This window comes from Lissotriton vulgaris, chromosome 1_1, assembly GCF_964263255.1.
Source record: "Lissotriton vulgaris chromosome 1_1, aLisVul1.2, whole genome shotgun sequence".
Lineage (NCBI taxonomy): Eukaryota > Metazoa > Chordata > Amphibia > Caudata > Salamandridae > Lissotriton > Lissotriton vulgaris.
Window position 1 is genome coordinate 1,052,256,893 of NC_141685.1, and position 20,366 is coordinate 1,052,277,258.

Below are 20,366 nucleotides of genomic sequence, written 5' to 3' on the forward strand. Positions count from 1 at the left end.
GGCATTGGAATATCATAAACACTGGAAATCTACACTGGGAAAAACCGCTTTTTTCCTTCAAGAAATCTCAAAGCCTGAAAGACACTCTTGTAAATACCAGACCAAAGACAAAGAAGACTCCTACTACACCTTCCATAACCAGGACCTGGGGCCTACCTGATGTGACTGGACACTTTCGCTGCGGAGATTGCAGTGTGTGCCATTTAACCAAAAATACTAAGACTCTAGATCTAGAAGTTGGGAAAACCTGGAGGCAAATTGCGCATACTAACTGCAACAGCGAAAATGTAGTCTATCTGATCGAATGTACTTGCAAAAAACGATACATTGGGATGACGACCCGAAAGGTAAAACAGAGAATCTGTGAACATCGCAGCACCATACGCTGCAAGAAAAACGCGACCCGATTGACAGACCATTTCCTTGAAAAAGGCCACACTCCAAACGATATGTTCTGGACTGTCATTGAGCAAATAACTCCAGGACCAAACATACAGAAACGCCTATATGAGAAAGAACAAAGATGGGTGTATAGACTGTCCACCAACAAACATGGTCTGAATGATAATATCCCTTGGGCCTCTGTACTTTCCTAAATGCCTGATCCTTTCCTGTAAAAACACCCCATTATGATGGACTTCTGGTACACAGTATCTGCTAGACGAAGGGTCTCTCACCCCTATGACTCCTCTTAGCAGAAAGAGAAAGAATATATTACCCTCAAAACCTTGCCTTCCATTTATACGTATTCACTAAATCCCTGGAATGCGCTTGAACCCTTTGATCCGATCCCTATTACTGGCTCGTTTTGACTCCGAATACGGAGCCTTCTGTCCCTATGATTCTTCCATTCTAAATAAATGAATATATTTCCACCCCTTTGAGCCATATCCGAGGTGCACATGAAATATCCTTTTTCTTTCTCACATCTGAGCCCCTTTTAATCCCAACAAGCGGCTAGTTTCCATTCCGCTTCACGGAGACTCTGTTTACACTCTGTCTCCCTGGCAACCAGACGCGCGTAAGACGTTCACGTGACCACGTGACGTCAATACGCGACGCCAGTCAGCCACGCCCTCCGCGCCCGCAATGGCGGCTGCCTTTAACTTCGGCGCTGCATTTCTGTTCCACACGGGAGCGCGGAGGGGCGGATTAGGTTAAAAGCCGTTTTCTAAGCTGAAAAACTGTAAGTAGAGCCTACACTTATGGAAACGCTTCTGTTTCCGGACCGTTTTCACCTGAATAGAAGGAGAACATACGGTATTTGATACTGTCTCTATTCCCATTTCTCTTTCACTCCACAGAATACGTTTTTGAGCTCTGTTGCCTCTCCCCTCAATCCCCGTGCAGCAAACATTTCTCCACTGAGAAGTTAGCGTTTTTTTAATATTCTGGCAATATATGTGTTATGTGTTGTTTGTCTTGTGTTTAAAGTGATTTTGGATCAAGTTGGTATTTTATCACGTCGGTAATTCCTGGCACTGGTCATACAGAATCATGACTTAGGCACGCACAATCTAGCTTGTGTAAGACTGGCTTAAAATATAGAATTGTATGTGCGCTTTCACCTTCACACCCATATTGATAGGTGTGCCCTCCTAGAACAATTAGTTCCCTTTTAGAATTCATGCTGATACACCGTACTATGGATAATTCGCAATAAATGGATGTGGAATGACTCAGAGATAGAGCGGACTACGTCACTTCACTACGTTACAGGCATGTAAAGAACCTTTGTGACTTATGATCCTCTCTTTTTTCACAGGTTTTTGCAGTTTTATTGTAACCACTTTTGGGTTGCAATTTACTTTTACCCACTTAGCAAATTCGCTATTTAGGGTCCTGAAAGGGTTGCAGTTAGTGTACCCTGACCACCCAACTCCTTTTACATCCTTTTGGTCCTGAAGAAAAACCGGTAACTCCCACTTTGGTTTGAAACATGTAGACCTAACACATACCACAGATACACTAGGTCCTATTAAAGCCTTTATTGTATCGACATACACTGCTTTTAACATTGTCCAGTAGCCTTAGAATAAATAATATTTGGATAAGTCATACCAGGACAATTTTTAACTCACTGACTTTTTTCCTTTTTTCACATTCATCACTCACATACCCGCTCCACTGTATCTCAGGTGTCGCAGCACACCTTGGCGGCACTCGGCTGTCAAGGTGGCCCCGATGATGAAGCATGTCACCGACCAGGTCGGTGAGTGAGGGGTTCCTTAAAAACAAAGAAGGGTTTCTTCTTTCACACTAGTGTCTCATTCCACCAATATTGGCTGTCTAGCCTCATCTTTGGTGGTACTCCTTAAATTTGTTATATAGCTACCTAACCAGGGGATTGGGAGTACCCTTCCGTCCACCCAAGTGGATAAAATCCCTTTGCTCTCTAAACCTTGTTAAATATATGTCTTGGCAGCGCACAGCTGCGAGAGTTTGTTCTGTCCTTCTTTGATCCTTAGTCCACCTGTCAGACATCTCACCTACACATACATTGTCTTGCTCATACATTTTTTTCAAACATGGGAGAAAACCAAGGTCTCACGTACTCCTCAGAGGAGATAGATGCCATCGTTGGCGAAATCTCTGGTTTTGCTGACGCTAGCATTTCCCAGACAATATCACAAACAGGCGATTGGGAAAAACTCACAGAAATGAAAAGGGAACGTATAAGAACAATATTACATGGCACCATCTTAAAAGAATATGTTACCAACAATATGGCACCCAAGGGTCTTCTGGTTACAAATGCCCCACGGATTTTTCTAAATGATGCGCAGTTTCGAAAAGACTGGGCGCTAATAGCCTGGCATTGCACGCATGATTGGATTGTTTTAATATTGAAAATAGCCCTAAGACTGTCAGAAACCATCCAAATCGATATTCAAAAGACGGAAGCACACATTAAGACCACTATAACTGGATACAAAAGGAGACTAGATGAAATCAATAAGGAGATAACTGAATACAAAGACAATTTGACCCAGCAAAAAGTCACGAAATTTCAAAAGGATCTAAAAAGGTTTTCATTTGTTAAAACATACCCCTACTCGGATCCTGACTATAAACCACCTGATAAACCTACATCTGACTCTGACGCATCAAGTGTCTCATCAGGCAGTAGTAACGGGTCTAACACCAGTGTTAATAAACAGAGGGGAAGAGGAGGGAGAAGAGGGCAAGGAAACTTCTGGCCTGGATTCCACCCTCCCATGTTCCAGGATCCTTTTAACCAATCAGCAAATTTCCAGATGTATGGCTGGCAACCTCCTTTTCAACCACATTTCCAACCCCCCCCCCCTTTCCATCAAAATCAGTTCCGCCCTCCTTTTTTTCACAGGGGCAGAAGGGGAAGGGGAAAAAACAGACAACCCAACCAAGTACACTGGGAGGAGGACGACCCAGTGAGCAACAGAACAAAGAGCAAGGCGGGCACAAGCAGTGCGAAACCTTAGTTACAAATTTGTCCTCAAGACCACTCACAAGTGTTGAAGAAAACGTTCTTAACAAAGGACTTGGGTATGTCCCCACAGCACGACTTGATAAATTTCTGTTACACTGCGAGTTGGCCGTTTTTTTTAGGAAACTAAGGCTAAAAGCTTTCTTTGAGAAACAAGGTCAACCGAGAGAGTGTGAAGTGGAAAATGAGAGTGGGTTAAGGTTAAAATCAACTTTTATGCCACCTCAACACGCAACACCAGTTGAACTAGTGACATTTGAACAAGCTGTCTACAATGATGTTGAGAAGATGCAAACAACCTCCAATTTTCAAAACCTAAGCAACGTTGAAAAAACAGCCTTAAAAGAACTACGTGCTTGTGAAACGACTATTATAAAACCTGCTGACAAAGGCGGTGGACTAGTCATTATGGACACTACTGCCTATCGCGAGGAATGTGTCCGACTTTTAAGTGACAGAAAAAACTACCAAATTTTGGATACTGATCCGACAAGTGATCTAAAAGCAGAAATTTGTCAGCTAGTTGAGATTGCAGAAACCAACGGGGCAATATCAAAACAGGAAGCGGACTACTTATGCACCACCGAAGGGAAGATCCCTTACTTCTACATCTTACCTAAGATGCATAAGGGGAGATTACCCCCCCCAGGACGTCCAATAGTTTCTGGCATTGGCTCTTTGCTAGAACCTCTTTCCAGGTTCTGCGACTTTTTTCTCAAAACCATTGTACAGAAGTCAACCACTTACCTGCAAGACACAAAAAGCTTACTAAATCTACTACAAGACGTGGAAGTGGATGAGAACACTGTGCTACTGAGCTTTGATATTGAAAGCCTATACACGAGCATACCCCAGGACGATACCATCCGAGTCCTGGGGAACACCCTAGAGAATGCAGACTGGCCTTTCCATACTCCCAGGGCCTTCATTCTGGAATGCGCCACCCTGGCCCTCAAACGTAATTTCTTCGAATTTGAGGGAAAACTTTTCTTACAGACCGGGGGGACCTCAATGGGCAGTGTTTTTGCCCCCAGCATAGCTGGTATGTACGTGTATGACTTTGAGAACAAATTCATTCTGAACGACATGAATCCATATCGTGAACATCTGACCTTCTGGAGGCGGTACATCGATGACGTCCTTGCCATTTGGCAAGGACCAACTGAACTTCTTGAACAATTCATCGCCTGGATTAACACCTGCGATAGGAACCTCAGGTTCACGAGCTGCTACGACAAAAAGGAAATTGTTTTTCTCGATGTAGTAATAAACAAGGAGGGCAATCATCTGGAAACAAAAACCCATTACAAACCAACCTCAAGGAACAACCTTCTAAGGTTTGAAAGTTTCCACCCCCGACCTCTTAGGGAAAACCTACCCTACGGGCAATTTTTAAGACTGCGTAGAAATTGCAGCAAATCATCTGACTATAAAACACAAGCAGATGACCTATCAAAAAAATTAGGCAATCGTGGATACCCTAGGAAGATAGTGAATAAATGTCAAAAGAGGGCCAGAAACCAGCCCAGAGAGGCACTCCTTGAGGAAAAAACCAGAACTGATTCTGAAATACCACTGACCTGTGTGACCACGTTCAATTCAATATCAAATCAAGTAACTAAGAGTATAAACAGGCATTGGAATATCATAAACACTGGAAATCTACACTGGGAAAAAACGCTTTTTTCCTTCAAGAAATCTCAAAGCCTGAAAGACACTCTTGTAAATACCAGACCAAAGACAAAGAAGACTCCTACTACACCTTCCATAACCAGGACCTGGGGCCTACCTGATGTGACTGGACACTTTCGCTGCGGAGATTGCAGTGTGTGCCATTTAACCAAAAATACTAAGACTCTAGATCTAGAAGTTGGGAAAACCTGGAGGCAAATTGCGCATACTAACTGCAACAGCGAAAATGTAGTCTATCTGATCGAATGTACTTGCAAAAAACGATACATTGGGATGACGACCCGAAAGGTAAAACAGAGAATCTGTGAACATCGCAGCACCATACGCTGCAAGAAAAACGCGACCCGATTGACAGACCATTTCCTTGAAAAAGGCCACACTCCAAATGATATGTTCTGGACTGTCATTGAGCAAATAACTCCAGGACCAAACATACAGAAACGCCTATATGAGAAAGAACAAAGATGGGTGTATAGACTGTCCACCAACAAACATGGTCTGAATGATAATATCCCTTGGGCCTCTGTACTTTCCTAAATGCCTGATCCTTTCCTGTAAAAACACCCCATTATGATGGACTTCTGGTACACAGTATCTGCTAGACGAAGGGTCTCTCACCCCTATGACTCCTCTTAGCAGAAAGAGAAAGAATATATTACCCTCAAAACCTTGCCTTCCATTTATACGTATTCACTAAATCCCTGGAATGCGCTTGAACCCTTTGATCCGATCCCTATTACTGGCTCGTTTTGACTCCGAATACGGAGCCTTCTGTCCCTATGATTCTTCCATTCTAAATAAATGAATATATTTCCACCCCTTTGAGCCATATCCGAGGTGCACATGAAATATCCTTTTTCTTTCTCACATCTGAGCCCCTTTTAATCCCAACAAGCGGCTTGTTTCCATTCCGCTTCACGGAGACTCTGTTTACACTCTGTCTCCCTGGCAACCAGACGCGCGTAAGACGTTCACGTGACCACGTGACGTCATTACGCGACGCCAGTCAGCCACGCCCTCCGCGCCCGCAATGGCGGCTGCCTTTAACTTCGGCGCTGCATTTCTGTTCCACACGGGAGCGCGGAGGGGCGGATTAGGTTAAAAGACGTTTTCTAAGCTGAAAAACTGTAAGTAGAGCCTACACTTATGGAAACGCTTCTGTTTCCGGACCGTTTTCACCTGAATAGAAGGAGAACATACGGTATTTGATACTGTCTCTATTCCCATTTCTCTTTCACTCCACAGAATACGTTTTTGAGCTCTGTTGCCTCTCCCCTCAATCCCCGTGCAGCAAACATTTCTCCACTGAGAAGTGAGCGTTTTTTTAATATTCTGGCAATATATGTGTTATGTGTTGTTTGTCTTGTGTTTAAAGTGATTTTGGATCAAGTTGGTATTTTATCACGTCGGTAATTCCTGGCACTGGTCATACAGAATCATGACTTAGGCACGCACAATCTAGCTTGTGTAAGACTGGCTTAAAATATAGAATTGTATGTGCGCTTTCACCTTCACACCCATATTGATAGGTGTGCCCTCCTAGAACAATTAGTTCCCTTTTAGAATTCATGCTGATACACCGCACTATGGATAATTCGCAATAAATGGATGTGGAATGACTCAGAGATAGAGCGGACTACGTCACTTCACTACGTTACAGGCATGTAAAGAACCTTTGTGACTTATGATCCTCTCTTTTTTCACAGGTTTTTGCAGTTTTATTGTAACCACTTTTGGGTTGCAATTTACTTTTACCCACTTAGCAAATTCGCTATTTAGGGTCCTGAAAGGGTTGCAGGTATGGCAGGGTGTTAGTGTACCCTGACCACCCAACTCCTTTTACATCCTTTTGGTCCTGAAGAAAAACCGGTAACTCCCACTTTGGTTTGAAACATGTAGACCTAACACATACCACAGATACACTAGGTCCTATTAAAGCCTTTATTGTATCGACATACACTGCTTTTAACATTGTCCAGTAGCCTTAGAATAAATAATATTTGGATAAGTCATACCAGGACAATTTTTAACTCACTGACTTTTTTCCTTTTTTCACATTCATCACTCACATACCCGCTCCACTGTATCTCAGGTGTCGCAGCACACCTTGGCGGCACTCGGCTATCAAGGTGGCCCCGATGATGAAGCATGTCACCGACCAGGTGGGTGAGTGAGGGGTTCCTTAAAAACAAAGAAGGACTTCTTCTTTCACACTAGTGTCTCATTCCACCAATATTGGCTGTCTAGCCTCATCTTTGGTGGTACTCCTTAAATTTGTTATATAGCTACCTAACCAGGGGATTGGGAGTACCCTTCCGTCCACCCAAGTGGATAAAATTCCTTTGCTCTCTAAACCTTGTTAAATATATACCTTCCTTCATATTCTGTGGGAATGCCCCGAGGTAGTATCCTTTTGGAGCTGAGTGCATGACGTCATGAAAGAGGTAACGGGAGTTTCAATTTTGCCTGAGGCCCGTAGGTGTCTGCTGAATGTGTGGGAACCCAACGACTATAACGTGGCTCAGACACAATGGGCCACTTTAGGAAATATGGTCGCCAAACGAGACATTGCACAACTGTGGGGGTCCTCGAGGGCGCCCAGTCTGTCTGCCTGGTCAAAGAACATGGACTGGTGCATGTTTCGAGAAAAAATGGTGTATGTCGCACGAGGTAGACCCAAGAAGTGGGGTAGGATATGGACCCAGTGGAATCAGTATCGCGGAGAGATCTGCACTCCCCCTTTTGTAAATCCACCGGAGGTGCTGCAATCCCCTTAGCCTGATATTCCTTCTGTGGTCCTGACTTTAGTTGATACACTGATTGCTAGCTCTCACCCCCCTCCCCCCCTACCCCCCCTTTGTATAGCTTTTAAGCTTCATCTGCTGCTACATAAGAATCTTTTAGGTGCGGTTCTCCCCCTCCCGGAGGGATCACTCATGTGTATAATTCCTGTCTTGCCTCGTCAGTTATTGATATTTTTCTTTTTTATTTATTTTGTTGGCTTCCTTTTTATAAAACAAAAAAGAAAAAACCTTATTTCTCCTGTGTCTCAATATGCATAGATATGACATGTAAGCTTAGTCGCCGCCGGACCCCCGGGTTGCCGGCTGAAGCGCTGTGTAACTGAACTATCCTATGCACTTGTCTATATTGGTGACAGCCGGCCCTGGCGGTTGTATGCTTGCTACTATATAATTATAACTGTCAATAAAGGTTTAAAAAAAAAAAAAAAAAAAAAATAGAAGCAGCACTAGCAAGTCCGAAAGGCATCCTCAAATATTGGAACATGCCTTCCGGAGTAACAAATGCAGTTAACTTTCTAGACTCTTCATGCAATTCCACCTGGTGATATGCGCTGGCCAAGTCAATTTTTGAAAATACGGTAGCACCAGATAAAGAGGAAATTAATTCATGAATATTTGGTAGGGGATGTTTATCAACCCATATTACTTGGTTTAAACTGCGGAGATCCACACATAAACGGAGATCTCCTGAACTTTTAAGTGACAAAACAATGAGAGAGACCCACGGGGATGATTCAATGGACTCAATAATTTGTTTCAACACCAGGTCGTCTAAAATTTCTCTAAGTTTACTCCTGTAGGCTAATGGGACATTCCTTACTCTGTGCCTGGCTGAGATTGCATTATCATTGAGAATGATTTTGTGTTTAAAGTCAGAGTATTTCCCAAGTGTGTCCCTAAAGACATCAGGAAAATTCATCTTAATGTTATCTACGAAATGTGAATCCTCCAAAACCTCACATGAATTCATTTCGGCCACACTATTTACTTTGGAATCGATTAAACATACTGGAGGATTGGCATTGGGATCAAGTTTAATTCCCAGTTCACGTTGATGTGGCAACCCAAGAATAGCTACTCCTTTAGTAGCTACATAAACTTTCCCATTGGTGATTCTATCTCTGAGTTGAATAGTAGCCCAAAAGAAACCTTCCAGGTTTATTTTTTGTCCAGTGTAACCTCCAGGTTGAATATCAGGAATTGGCAATTTCCTGTCTCCCCATGAACTATTGAACAACTTTAAACCAATGATAGTATACCATGAACAGGAATCTATCATTAATTCAATTGATTCGTTGTCAATTAAAATGGGACAAGAGGGAAATTCTTTATGCTCAGCTTCATCTACAGAGAGAATGCAGTTAAAACTGTGAAGAACTTCTTCTTCTTGTGAAATATAGTGGATTTTTTGGATAGAACGACAGACATTACCAAAGTGCCCTTTTCTTTTGCATTTCACACATACTCTGTCCCAAGCAGGACACCCTCTGTAATTACCAAAATGGTTAGAACTGCCACAACGATAACATGAAATATTTTTTTTCTGAAAAAACTTGTTATCAGTAAAATTCTTATTATCCACAACTTTCTTGTCACTGTCTTTTTTAAATAAACCTTTGGCAGAAGAATTTGAACTCGTTTGGTTCTTAACTAAAGAAACCTCAGCTTCGGGAATTTGTTGTTTAGGTCCGTGACCTCTAATTTCTGACACAAATAATTCTGATTGTTCGATTCCCTTAGCAATATTAATAACAGCGGTGAGTGAAGATTCTGTGCCTAACCAAAGTCTCTCTTGAATTTTCTTGCTCTTTGTTCGCATCATAATCTGGTCTCTAAGAGCTTGTTCATAAGAGATTGTTTCAAATGCACAAGAACACGCTAAAGAACGTAGAGCGGAGACATAATCCTCGATGGATTCATCTTGTTTCTGGACACGTGAATAAAACTTAAATCTTTCCATGACTGTGTTTATTTTTCTCCCAAAACGAATTTTCATTTGTCTGGTAGCTTTCTCAAAAACATCAATATCACCAGCATCATCAATGGGAGGAAGATGGTCAAATTCTTTGATGCCTGCACCCCCCAAGCAATGTCTTAAAAGGGCTAATTTTCTCTTTGCAGAACAACCATCTTTCTCAAGTTCATCAACATATGCCACCAACATTGGGAACCATAAATCCCACTCAATGTTAGGATCGCCAGCTGTTTGTAAGAAATGAGGAGTAGCTGCAATATTCGACAATTCACACAGAAAATGGAGTGCTCTTTGCTTTAAAAAGGTCAATAATAAAGTAAAATAATGAAGAAATACCTTGGAGTATAGAGTAAATGAACTATTTAATCTTCCGTCAAAGAAATGACATGCCAAACTTGTTTCCGGTTGAAAATACGAGTCGAAGTGTAAATATCCAAAATGGCGGCACGCAAATGACGTCAGAGCGTCACTTAGGTGAAAGGTGACTCCAATATTGCTTTGCGATCTAGCTCCCACAATGCTTGGCGAGTGCACGTCAGCGTTTTTGTGTGAGGACAATAGAAGATGTCGCATGCAGGGAATTTGGAGTCATGCTCGCAGTATTTTTCGAAAGATGCACTCACTAAACGGCATCCAAACCAAGAGTAGATTGAGGCCGTAAGAGGACAGTGAGTAAAGTTTAAAAATCAAAATTTTAAAAATTTGAATATGTAGAGATGGCAAAGTTGGAAGCAATAGTTTAAGATGGCAATATTTCAAACTGTCAGCATGAGCACAAAGTTGAAATATGTTTTCCAAGGATTTACAAAACAAAAATGAAGTAAACGGCATCAAGAGTACGTTACCAAAGAGTCGAGGAATAATTTCTCAAAGGTTCAATGCAACTCCTGTTGAATAGAAAACACGGTGAAGTCTTCAATAAAGAATATGTGAGCGTTGTCCTTCTTATCTTGATATTTTGAGATCCCAAACGTCGCCAAAATATATGTAGTAAATGGGTCGACGATGAAATGTAGTTCCAAGTAGGTTTTATTCAAGTAGAAGAACAACTTAACAGCCACAGCAGACAACAGCAATAACCACCTCCTTCCCTCAGTAACTCCCCTTCATTCTACCGCCCCTGACATTCCACAATGACCACATAGATTCTAAATGACTTAACCATAGAATACCACACCCGGCCCTCTATGTCTCTCTAGCAAGTGACTAAATTCCCTATAGTTCCGTATTGTATGATAATTAACTGCACCTGTCCAAAAAGTATCTAGGACCAAAGAAAAGTACATGATGATGAAATACTAATGGAGTAGCCCGTCCTACTATATCTCACAAACAAATAACTGGAGTGCTAGGGGAAAGGGAGTGTGAAATAGAAACACTCATCCGAGCACACGAGTAATCCAGAGAATGTGTCAATTGTAATAGGGTCAAGCTCGGCAGTCATCCAAATAGTGGGGAAACACGAGTGAGAACACGTGACCCAGGGGGATTCAGAAAGAGTGTGAATCTGCAAAGCAACATAATTAATCAGATGTTAAAGTGAATAAGAATAGATAATCCATGGGTAATGAGTGAATATCCGCATCAGGCAAGTGTTATAAATGGCAATAGATCGATCAAAGTCTTATATATTAAATTATGAAATATCCTACTCGGTAATGATAAAAACAAAACTGCAAGTCAGGGGAGGTTCACTAGAGAAGCCTAAATGTTAGAGGTTTACTAGTATAATTGTGGCTAGAACTTGGAAAGGGAATAGCATGACAATCTAGACATATGCCTATATAAACAACATACCTGGAGAACGAAAATGTGGTCCCTCCGGTATTGTGGTATAAGTAAACAGTTATCGAGGCGCTCTCGTATCACAAGCTCTTCCTGGACACAGCCATTATGGTGGCCAAACGAGAAATTGCGGCCTCATGGAAAGACCCCGCCCCACCTAGCGTAGTCAAATGGCGCAAAGGCTTAGATTAATGTGCCACACAAGAAACGCCACTGTATGATGCCAGGGGTGCCCAGTTAAACATGGTCGGGTGTGGAGAAAATGGTTGGGTCTGGTAATGTAGAGAGAATGAACCATGGTGCGAGATTAGTCAGGAATGTGTATGTTATATTGTGTATTGCATGCTAATAAATGTGACAGTGATGTTAATGCATTATGCGCCAAAAGGAATTGAACAGTGCTGTATTTTTTCTGTCACCACAATTTCAATAAAATTGGTTATAAAAAAAAAGAAGGGGATGGTTTGCAATGACCAAAGACAGATCAGGTCGATAAGAGTAAGGTCATTTGGATGGTGTCAGCGGGCGAACTATCTTTGTGTCGCTGGGTGTCATTGTTAGCATTCAGTTTGAAAAATGTCTTGCACAAAAAGAATGTAAGCTACTGACAGCTCTCCCCATGTTGATGATGCTAAAACAGAACAAGATGGGAACTATGGAGTATGAACTTGGGAATCGTTCTTAAGGGAAAAGGGGCTTCAACATAGCAGGCAAAGACAGGTAGATGGCCCGATGGAAGCATTTTTTCATTATACTAAATAGATATTTCTCTCATTCCCAACCTCTTCCTATTATCAACATGTGTCATTCCCAAGCTTGTTTTTCTGCCCACATACTGATTGAAGGAAGTTAAAGGATCATGGCAGCTCAGGTCCAAATACAGGGCATTCATGGTCTAAGTGGTCCAGAAAGTAGGCATTGGCTTGAGTCCTGCCACTGCTCATTTTCAGCTGCTGCTTGTTTAAGCACTCCACAAAAGTATTTGTGTGTTTTCAGCTGTCTCGCTTGTGTACTCCTCCCGCCTCTGCGTTCTACTCTCTTGCCCTCCCTCAGTTGCCATCTTCCTTCTTCCCTGCCCAGTTTCTCTTTCTGGTCTTGCTTGTCCACCATCTCTTTCTCTGTTTGATCCCCATGCCCGCCCACACACCCTCCATTGCTGGTATGCTTCCTCAGCCAATCCCGCCCACCCTCTGTTGATTGTGTGCTTCCCCATCCCTCTTGCCTGTTTTCCATTGTCCGTTTGGTTCCCTAGCCCTGTAAGTTGTGAGCCTGCTGTCCCATCCCCTCCTGCCAACCCTCCATTGCCAGCTTGCTGCCCCAGCCCTTACCCCAACTGCCATTATCAGCTTGCTCTTCCATATTCCATTGTCAGCTTGCTCTCCCATCCCCTTCCATCCCCCATTGTCATCTTACCTCCCTAGCTCCCTCGCCAACCGTCCATTGTCAATATGCTCTCCCTGCCTCTGAGCTTACTTCCCCAGCCCCTCCTGCCCTCCCTCCATTGTCAGTTTACTTACCCAGCCCTTCCTGCCTATCCTACGTTGTCAGTCTGCTTTACCAGACGCTCAGTTTGCTTCCCCAGCACTTCTTGCTCCCTCTCTAATGACAACTGCAGCCTCTTCCTCCAACCCTCTGTTGTCAGATTGCTCTCTCAGCCCCCTACATAAACCCTTAACTCTGGGCGCATCATAGCTCTTTTTAAATTATTTTTTAGGTCTTTCCTGAGCCAGCGCATGCACTGCTCTGGCGAGGCATTTAGTAAGTGGGCTTTAAAAAGTCCGACCACACACTTTTGCTTGTGGCCTAAAGCTTGTGGTTAAGCGGCGTGGTTACGCGCACAGCCGCCATCGGGCTTTCCGTCATGGCTCATTAAGCCTTACAACCCTTACAGCGTGCAAATCATTTTCATTTCCATGCCCCTCCACCCCCTGCTCTCTTGCTCTCACTAGCCCCTCACTTCTCCCCCTCCCTCCTCGTCAGTCACCGGGCTACAGCTTGTTCTCTTTCCTTCTACCTTTTCTGCTTTTTCATTTATCTTCCTGGCTCTCCCGCTATATTTCCTGCAGGAATTCCTCCCGACCCAGGTGTTTTAGTGCTTGTTTGGGTTCACGTTTGATGTTGTTATCTGTCTGGCTGTCGTTAACTGTTTGTTTACAGGACTGTTATATTCATACATTTTGATAAGTAATTTCAAGATTAGTGAAAACTTTATGGAAAAAAACTTCGACATTCCGTTGAGCGCGCACAAGGTATTGGAAATTGCGGCCTAATGCATTTTGAAATGTGGAAAATGCGCGCGGGACATTCCATGTAATGAAAAAATAGATTACTCCCAGCGGCCGAGTTTTGTTATGCCTTGTTTGGGGCGAAGGCCTTTCCTTCAAGTACTTACTGCTACTTCACAGCTATGCTAGCCGCATTCATATCTCTTATTCATCTAACCTTTGTCAGCGCTATGTGTGGCATTTCGCACTTTGATGCCAAATCTGATTTCCCATAGCATAACGAGCCAGTTAATTCTTTCCGAGGCCCTTTTTTATCTGTTGTTTTTCAGTCATCAGCCTCTCTTTTTAGTGTTGCAGAGCTCAGCTTTTAGACTTGCCTTTCACAGTTCTTGAGGCCGCCGTTCTGGGGTTAGAGAATGTATTACAGCTTTGTGACCATTTGCAATTTTTTTATATAAGGCGATCACGTGCTTTATTTGATTTCAAACTCGCTGATCCAGCTGTGCCGTTTGGTAGTGATGTACATGTCCGGTCTTGTTATCCCTTACCTCACCTCCCCTTACTTAGCGCTACTACACTGACGCAAGACCCAAGTTTGTCTATCACTGGATTCGAACCCTAACTGACGGGTTTTAAATCTATTCAGTCCCCCAAAATAAAGTGGTGTGAATTCAGCGCAGTGTCAGGTAGAGGCTCGTTGCTTTCTTTTTATGTTCCTAATTAATTAGTTCTCGTTTTGGCAGGGTATGTTTAGCACGTTCTGTTGCATCGATTCGATTCAGCGGCGGCTTTCCAGCAAGACGCTGTTTGACACCCCAAGTGACTTGGCGCAACAAGCACTGGCATAGCCAATAGGTCTCGCTTTTGGGACCTTCTAAGTATTTAGTTATGCAGCACAATATTCTTGGTGCAACAACACCTGTTGCATGGCTAAACACTTGAAAGATCCCAAAGTCGAGACTTATTGGCTATGCCAGTGCTTGTTTAGCCATGCCGCAGAGTGTGGCTAAAATCATTGCCAAAGCCGATAAAAAGCTCTCTCTAAGGCGAGGCCGATTTATTGAGATTATGATGCAAAGCAACATATCCCAGAATACAATTTTCTGTGGGGTTGAACAAAATCAGTATTAATATAAAAAGTCACAAACGACTTGGAACCGTGTAATAACTATGTTTTTGTTTCACTGCTCTCTACAGCCGCCTCTCTGTCCCTTCCCCACTCTATAAGTCCCGTCCCGTGCTCCTACCTTAAATACCTTTTAGCAACGTTTGGCCCAACCCGCAATCGATTTCCTCAGGGTCAGGCCACAAGGAAGACGTCAGGACAAGCTCCTCCCTCCCTCGGAGTTGGCGAAAGATTGTGATTCTCCGGCACAAGAACACGCGCTCCGTGCCACACAAGTATGTGGAATTTTTGTTTCGCGCCGAGTTGTGCTCACAGCGCACGTGCTGTATTCTGGCAGCTGCTGCTTTCCTTCCCTCACAGCCCTGTGCTTTCATGGAGCACAGGCTCATTATGACGTCATAAGACGCTTGTGACGACACATCACAGGTGATTTGTGGCGTAGTGTTCTCACCACATACCGTCAGAAGGAACCTGGCATAAGAAAAGAAAGTACCACAACTGACAGAGAGGTAGCGCCTCGTTTCGCACTTATGCAATGGTTTGCTATATGTATTTCTTCTTCCTGCGCTTCACTTTACAACACATTCAAACAACATGCGTTGGCTGAAAGCGTTCTCTAAAACCAGACTTACCTGACTACAGTATTTGGTGAGACTATTGAAATCCACCTGCAAAATATTCCCGACGAAGGGCAGGGAGCTGGGTCCGGGTGGGTAGCGGCTCCAACTCCTCCGGCGTTTCATGTAGTCAAGGATGAGCGCAAAGACGCTGAAGAAGAGGGCCAGCGTCGTCAGGAAGGTACCCGAGGGCAGAAGGGACCAGGGCGCTGAGAGCAGACCCATGCTTGCTACCTCCGAGCCGCTACCAAAAAAGTACACCTCTGTCTCTCCTTTCCACTCGTCTCGCCCTGTTTTATATTTCAGTGCCTTTATTACATTTAGTCTCCTCCCGCTCCGCGTCTCTCCCCTTCTCACTTGTCCGCACCAGTGATGGCCCTCTCCCTTCTTGCCTCCACCACTTCCACGCTTTTATCTCTTCTTCTCGCTTTCCCTAGCTCCTCCCAGTTTCATGCAGTTTCTACTTTCACCCTGCCCTCCCCCTTCTGTCTCCCCTCCCAGTTAATTGTAGCTTCTTCCTGTTTATCTCTTCCCTCTTTCCTCGCCTCTCTTGTCTCCTCCCAGGTGTATGTAGCCTCTACCTTTCAGCCTCCTCTCTCTCCTGTCCTCGGCTCACCCCCGTGTCCTTCCAGTTATACACATGTCCTCTGCTCTTCTCCCCCCTGTTTACCTCTGTGTTTCTGCTGGAACGTGTTCTGTTGGACTGTTGAATCACTCACCCATTGGCCATGAAAGGAAGGAAAGAGGTGGGGTAGTGTAAACCAGCGGAGTCAGTAACAGCTTGTCAGCACCTGATGTTGGCGAGCCAAGCATTGACCTAGCCAATAGGCAGGGCCACTGGAATTAGGCAGCAGGGGAGAGACACATTGTGCAGCAGAGTTGAGTAGATTATGCAGCAAGAAAGGGCAAGTTACAGCACATATTGTGATAATATTACTTCAATATTTTGTCATTTTGTACACATTAACACTGGGCATTGGTTGCACCTTAATAGTACCAGTTTAACAGCCAAATATAGTGTTATAAATAAGCTCCTTCAGTCAGTGGCAGTAAATAAGGAGATTTATTTAAGAGCACAGCAGTAAAGGAACCAGCGCCTGCTGACCAGTCAACCAACTGCCCAAGCAGAACCTGGAGACACAAAGCAAACATGCTAATTCTAGAACAAGAAAGAGAGAGCATAGAGTAGAATAAAGGTCATAGAGAGAACAGGATAAACAGGCAATTAGTTTACAACACATATTCCATCTTTATAAACAAAAGAATAACACATCAATTGCAAAAATAATCATTGAGATAAACAGGTGGTTTACGATACCTTGAAACACTAGAACTGGAAAGAGAAGGAGGTAGAGAAGGAGAGGAATCAATGATGGTGCTTCGAAAACTAGAGGAACCAGAATCCGAGACATCACCACCGCCAAAACAAGACCTGTCCGAAGGAGGAGAAAAAGGAACACACTCTTGAGATAAAAGCATGTAACCACTACCCCTCTCTTCATTTGAAGAACTAACAGAAGAATTATGAGAAGCATCATCAGAGTCACTAACTACTAAGAGTCTTTCAGCAACAGAAGGACTGTCAGAAGAGTAGTCTTCAACAACAGCAACCTTTTGCTTATTCTTTGCTTTACACATCTTTGAAAAATGTCCAATCCTGCAGCTTTTTAAGCACTCTTTCTTAGCTGCGAAGCAGAACCTGGCCTCAGAAGAATGCGAGTTGCTCCCACATCTGTTGCAAAATTTGTTTGAAGAAAAACCCTTCTTAGGGTATGTTTTCAACTTATTTTTGATCACTGCAACCGAATCATCTATGCCAGAATCAGAATCAAATTCTCCACTTTTATCCGAAACTACAGACACTTCTTGCTCTAATTGCTTCTTCTTGGAGTTTTCAATAACTCTGATGCACTTCTCAGACTCCTCAATGACTTGTGCAAGTTCAATTGCGACCTTAAGTGTAGGATTTTTCGCCGCCCAAAGTCTTTCCTGAATTTTGCGACTATTACACTGCACTATAAGCTGATCTCGTATTAGCTCCTCAGTCATTGTTCCAAACTTGCACTTTATTGACAACTCCCTCAAACGGGTAACAAAGTCATCAATAGTCTCTTCCGATCTCTGTTTTTGCGTATAGAATTTATATCGATGCATCACAAGATTCTCCTCCTTAGCAAACTTAACCTCCAAACTAGAGATAGCTTCCTTATACTGATCAAGACTAGCTTGACCATTTGCCTGTAAAGCAATTGGCAAAAACCTAAAAATTCTTTGTCCTTCCTTCCCCAGAGTACTCAACAAAATGGCCTTTTTCCTCTTGGAGGAAAACTCTTGGCCATCAATAGCCTCCAAATAGTTGTCGAACATAATAAACCAGTCCTCCCATTGCACCGGAGGATTTCCCGGTTCACTTAAAAGCGATGGAGGCAATGTTATACTAATGTTCTGTGCCATGGCCAAGTAATATGAAGGAGAAAATCAGAAGCAAAGTTAAGTATAAATTCCTTTTAGACAGAAAGTTTACTCTTCCACTCGTGAAAATTCTCCCGAAACAGAAGGCGAGGTACACAGTGATCCGTTACAGTCGGAAAGTTGGACTTGAAGAAAATTACTGCCGCAAAATGGCCGCTGCATGAAAAGGAGGCTTGACACGCACGTTGAATGCTTCCGCGTGATGTCACACGCACACCGTCAGAACGACTGCTACCCAAAATGGCCACGATGTGAAAGCAAGGCTTGACACACATGCATAGTCGTGACGCTGAGAAACAACGTCACACGCTCGCTCCGACAACAGGAGAAGGAATGGAGGACAAGAACTTCAACTCGTTGCTAGGAAACAGCAAGAGAATACTCACAGGTGAGCGGTTGAAGAGATAAGTTTCCTTACATTAGCAGAAATAGCTTCGGATTTCGCCGAGTTAGTTTCCGACGCCTCAATCTTCACATGAAAATTAGAGAGACATAACTGGGTTCGTTCTGGCCAGGTCCAACTGCTATAAACGCTGCTCTTGCTGTGAACTGCTCGTAAGTCCCTTGTAAGACAGCAGAATTCAAGGATCAGCAGGCACAAGTCGCCAAAATGTTGTAAATAAGCTCCTTCAGTCAGTGGCAGTAAATAAGGAGATTTATTTAAGAGCACAGCAGTAAAGGAACCAGCGCCTGCTGACCAGTCAACCAACTGCCCAAGCAGAACCTGGAGACACAAAGCAAACATGCTAATTCTAGAACAAGAAAGAGAGAGCATAGAGTAGAATAAAGGTCATAGAGAGAACAGGATAAACAGGGAATTAGTTTACAACATATAGCAATACACAACAGAAGGATGACCAGCCCACCTTTACACTGCACAGCAACACCTGTCGCTGCATTTTTTGTAACTTTTGAACCGTTTGAGCTAGAAACACACTTTTGTGTTAAAATCTGCAGATCATACAGCAGATAATAAATCATGTGGCAAATGCAGCAAATCTATAACTATGCGAAAAAAACTCCACACAATTGCATGATTCTAGTTGCCCTGTCAATAGGTTTGGCTTTTGCATAATGTTTGAACATGTAGACCTAGATCACACATGAATGCACATATGCAGACAGAGCAACACGCCTACAGGTATCAATTTACACACCAAACATCACACTAACAAACTATCTCAAACACAGGATTAGTCAATTGGGTACCTGTGCACAACTTCCTACATGTATCTATGCATAAGTCAATGCCTGGAGACACCGTGCATTCAAAAACTGCTACTGGAAGTAGACGAGGACAGAAACTCGCCTTTTAATCAATACTTAAGTAAATCTCTTTCAAGAACCTGTACTAATGACTTATGGAATAAAAATCTGCTGTATCAGTCTTTTAAACAAGTATTAAATAAAGCAGCTAAAACCCACTCAGCACAAACTGATAAAAATATCTTTAGGTTAAGGTTGCACACTTGGATGGTGATAAACAATTATAAGTCTCTTGCACCGGCTTCATACTTGAATCTGACATTTTCAACTGGCGTAAAAAAACAACTAATGGCATTACGTTTTGGAAAATTACCATCTTTGGCGGATCAGCCAAACTGGGTGCATAGAGGTCCTAATTCATGCTGGCTGTGTGAGAACTATAAAGAAGACTTCATCCACGTAATTTGCACATGTAATAAACTTTACAAAGAGCGAGCCATTCTCCTCAAACAAAGCTTTAATGTGAGAAGCATTAGGTCATGTAGAGCAGCCATAACTGCATACCTAAATCCATCGGACCCACACCTGAATGATAGACTGATCAAATTCATCAAAGTCTTTCCAAAACTCTGTTAAAAGGGTCTGAATTCGGGCAATGAAAAACGGACAAACTTATGGCTACTGAATTTTAACAATGTAATTTCTTGTGTGGTAAGCAGTGATAAAATGATGACATGAATATAGTGTGTATGAACCATATTCACCGTCTCTATCAGCGCCCAGGGACACTTCCTTGGTTTTAACTTTTGTAATTTTATACCCTGTTTTTTAATGTAATGGTTTCGAGTAACCAAACAATAAAGAATTCATTCATTCATTCATTCATTCATTATAGTGTGTAATTCAATTTTTAATCTTTTCTGTATAAACATAAGGCTTTTATATTGTTAAGGGTTTAATTAACTAAACAATAAACATTTACTTACTTACTTACTTAC

General features: G+C 42.9%; 1 protein-coding gene across 1 annotated transcript in view; it reads right to left on the reverse strand.

Annotated features, from left to right (window-relative positions):
• Window positions 1-16,297, reverse strand: part of LOC147748522 (cytochrome P450 2D15-like) — a 369,523-nt gene extending 353,226 nt beyond the window's left edge. Inside the window, exon 1 of the mRNA XM_086962816.1 lies at window positions 15,706-16,297. Coding sequence (XP_086818942.1) covers window positions 15,706-15,915 — 210 coding nt within the window. The 5' untranslated portion in view covers window positions 15,916-16,297. The remainder of the gene's footprint in view (window positions 1-15,705) is intronic.
• Window positions 16,298-20,366: the final 4,069 nt, after the last annotated feature.